This window comes from Anopheles bellator, unplaced genomic scaffold, assembly GCF_943735745.2.
Source record: "Anopheles bellator unplaced genomic scaffold, idAnoBellAS_SP24_06.2 scaffold00497_ctg1, whole genome shotgun sequence".
Classification (NCBI taxonomy): domain Eukaryota; kingdom Metazoa; phylum Arthropoda; class Insecta; order Diptera; family Culicidae; genus Anopheles; species Anopheles bellator.
Window position 1 is genome coordinate 1 of NW_026684622.1, and position 3,819 is coordinate 3,819.

Below are 3,819 nucleotides of genomic sequence, written 5' to 3' on the forward strand. Positions count from 1 at the left end.
AACTCAGAAGGGTTTCCGCGAGAATGTGCACCAAACCTAGTGTTTGACCTCAACATCATGAATTGCAATCTGCCAGAGGTATCGGTATGCGTGGAGAACGTGGCTACGCCACCGACCGTTGGCCCTGGAACTCCGGCGCCACCTATTGACAATGTGCCAACGGTTCCAACCGCTGGACCCATTGTACCTTCGCCAGAAGTTCCCACGGCTCCGACAGCCCTACCACCAGTGGAAGTTCCAACTGCTCCCTCACCTACCACTATCGTCCCCACTCCTGTGCCTACTCCCGTACCAACTCCCGTACCAACTCCCGTGCCCACTCCTATTCCCAATCCCACGCCAGCGCCTTCGCCAGGCAATCCACCAGACTGTCCTCCGAACGCGGTGTTCTACTATCCCCATCCCAACTGCTCCTTCTTCTACCGCTGTGTCTGGGGCGTGCTGCACACCCTCCAGTGTCCACCGAATCAGTTCTGGAACCAAGAACGTGAGTACTGTGACCATCCATTTAACGTGAACTGCCCGGCTGGTGCAGGATAACATGCGTACTCGTCCTGCGCCACTGTCCCGTATCCGTAGCACCGCGAATACATCATAATGAACGCCAGAAACGCGCCCCAAACGATTAGGACATCAACCAGCGAGTCGAGCCTTCCCCCCGATGTACAAAAAATACTGTTATTATAAATTCTGTTGTCTAAGACTATTGTGACATGCGATGTGTAAGAAATTCAGCGATCAGCGGCAATTCAATACAATCAATCGCATAAGCGTTCGGTAGAGAAACAACTTGAAGGAACTTGAAGGAAACTAGTGATGTAGATTTTTATCTTCCTGTACTCAATGTGCATACATATGGATATGAATAAATTATATCTTAAACAGTGTAGAATGGACAAATTGGCAACGAAGAATAAATTAATAACCAATAAACGCTTTTAGTCAACACACATGTTTACTAATGTTGTCAGTTATTTAAAATTTCCAAATTGTTGTCGAAATGAAAACGCCTATCACCAACCAATGAATACTGATTATAAACAGTTTCTCCTTTTGGTCAAATGTTCACCACAATTGGCCTGGCAGTAGCTCATTCGGTCGACCTACTTTTGAGTACATTTTCGATTGTATCTGGTCCTATTTCGTCAACGGCAACTTGAATTTGGATCTTGACGTTGTCAATAGTTGCTGGTTTGTTCGTATAACATAAATATCAATTGTAGCTGTCGCTGTATGGAAAGTGGCGTCGTCCTGTTCAAACCAACTGCCGTCCAAATTCTCAGCTTCAATTCAACCGACGAACACAATCAGCCAAAATCCGCACCAAACAGTCACTCGTTGTGAGTGCATTGGCTTCTCTTGCACGATTTGTGAACTTTCCGAACCACCATACTGCTTATTAACAGAGCCACCAAGGGAGGAATGAGCTGCAATGAAATGTACTTTTGACGAATGAGTTGACGACCTACAACTTGGGAAATATTTTTTTAAATATTTTCCAATTTTCTGCAACCCAAATTGTATTTTGTACATAAATGTTTTGAATTAACCTTTCAAATAAGAGTTCAAGCATCGAAAAATATTTAACCGTTTTGATAAATTTGATTAAATGACGATTTGATTGTAGTGATAAGATAGATAGAATGATAGTAGATAGTAGATTCTAGTGATAGATTCTGTAGATAAACTTGTTAATTACTTAGTTTTGAATTAGACTTGATTTCCAAGTAGTGGACAGATCACATACCATCAAATCATCCCAATTGGTCCCATTGATGATTTAGAGCCTCTTTGTGGAAGTTGCCATTCGCGTAGCCTGTGGCGTATCGCACCAAGACGGATGTGTCACACAGTAAGTGTCAATGTATCGATACACTGAGCATGCATGTTTTTCTACTTAATTTTTTGTTTTTATTTTTTTATTGTTATACAGAGATGTATTCAGCACCTAGTTAAAGTTTTGCTCTCAAGTTAATGCAGTGGTCAGATTTGAACTGATGTCATTTACCTAGAAACGCTACGAACAACTACGGACGAGGCGCTGCTATCGCCACTGCTACCCCACGTACTACGTAGGAACAATATAAATTCAATAACTGTTCAAACATGTAGATTTAGCCCAATTAAACTCGCGTAACGTACAACGTAAGGTACAATATTATTTTCCTAAGCCCAACCAAGTTTGTACTAACTTTAAAGTGTTAGCCTCAATCTAAACCAAAACTATTGACAGTTTGCGTTACTGCACGAGCGCGGGCAGTCATCCAGGCGTAGGCGCGGGCGAAACATATTATACAAAACATATATATCAAGAAAAAAAAGAAAAAAACATATTGTACCACGGAATGAGACGAGCTAGGGATTTGTTAGTTAGCGCCAGTAAGGTATCGAGCGCGTCGCACTATCCAAACGCCAGAACGAGAGGCGAAAGGAAAGACCTTTTTTTTCTTTTGTATTATAGAGACTTCGAGCTGTAATCGCCTAACATTCGGCTCTTTCTAATTCCAATTTTAATTATAATACCAGTTGCCAATCAGAGTACCAGGGCGTTTCAAACCCTGGCCTTTCCGAGAGACGTAAACTGGTATGGGGTTTTGAAGTAACAAGAGCCCCGACTCTGAGGGGGTCGGCAACTATGGTTCGATGGCAAGGGCTCACAAAGGAAAATACTCTTCCGAAGTAACAGCAGGGAGCCCCAACTCTGAGGGAGTTGGCGACTATGGGTCGTCGTTTAGGGCAAAACAATGACTCTATTCTGACAAAAAGTGACTTTGAATGCGTTTTATATTCCTTTGGGGTAAAGGCTCTGAGAGTCTTATGCCCCAGCGGAGAAAATTATATCGCTACTTCCCCGGCGTCCGCAGTCCTCCCAGTCGTTCGCACCACCGCAACTAGAAGTTCGTAGATTCGAAAGGCGAAAGACCGATCAAGGATCGAGCGCAGGCGCAAGCGAGCGCGGAGAGCAAGCGTATTGCACCGCAGAACGAGACGGGCTCGGGATTAGCTAGTTAGCGCTGTTCAGGGCATCGCAAGCGCCAGAAAGATAGGAAAAAAGGAAAGGTTTAATTAACAGTTAATTTAAGGTTAATTTTAGGTTTAAAACAGTTAATTATTAGCAGTTTGTTGACTTTGAATTTGCAGAGAGTGACATTTTCGGCTGAAATCGTGAAAGTGTGGAGTGCGGATCGAGGTGACAGTGACCCAAGCGAGGGATTCTGGTGAGTGAACACAGGGCTGTTTGTGGCAAGTGCATCACTCCTGACGGCTGAGGGGCGCAGGTTTGACGAAAGGGGTCTTTTAGTGAGTTTGGGGAGTGTGGGCTGTGTAGGGGGTGTCCTGCTGGAAGGCTTGGATTGAAGAAAACGGCCTGGCGTCGGGTCTGAGACGTGTCTAGGCGGGAAGGCGTGAACGCCCACGCGAATCTGTGTCATCCGAAGGTTTGCAAACTTTCACTAGTTGAGTTCATAGGAGCTCCTTGTGTTTTTTTTGAAGAGGTCTTTTTCCCCCAAGCGAGCGTGAGCGAGTGGATGAGACGGTGAAAGGAGGAGAGAATGTGAGTTTTTCCTTTATTTGCAGCCTTTAGAAAAGTTAAAACTACTGAACCTTTGCGTTGAAAACGCCTACTGGTAAACGCCTAACGCCTCATATAACTACTATAATCCAACAAACCTCCCCAACCAAAATAAAAACACTAACACAAACACTAACCAAACCTCTAATGCCCCCTCACGAAATTTTATCCTATCGTGGAATATTATGTGCTTAAAGAAGAATAGCCCCTGCCTTGCCCCCGCTGATAGATCAGTCGGTAACGCTCGT

General features: G+C 44.3%; 1 protein-coding gene across 1 annotated transcript; it reads left to right on the plus strand.

The window, feature by feature from the left end:
* Positions 1-57: 57 nt before the first annotated feature.
* Positions 58-540, plus strand: LOC131214306 (uncharacterized). The gene has a single exon (XM_058208688.1). The coding sequence runs from the start codon at positions 58-60 to the stop codon at positions 538-540; it is 483 nt and encodes a 160-aa protein (XP_058064671.1).
* The last annotated feature ends 3,279 nt before the right edge of the window (positions 541-3,819 follow it).

What these genes read in the sequence shown, in the direction of transcription:
- LOC131214306 (XM_058208688.1), top strand. Translation starts at nt 58, where the DNA reads ATGAATTGCAATCTGCCAGAGGTATCGGTATGCGTGGAGAACGTGGCT.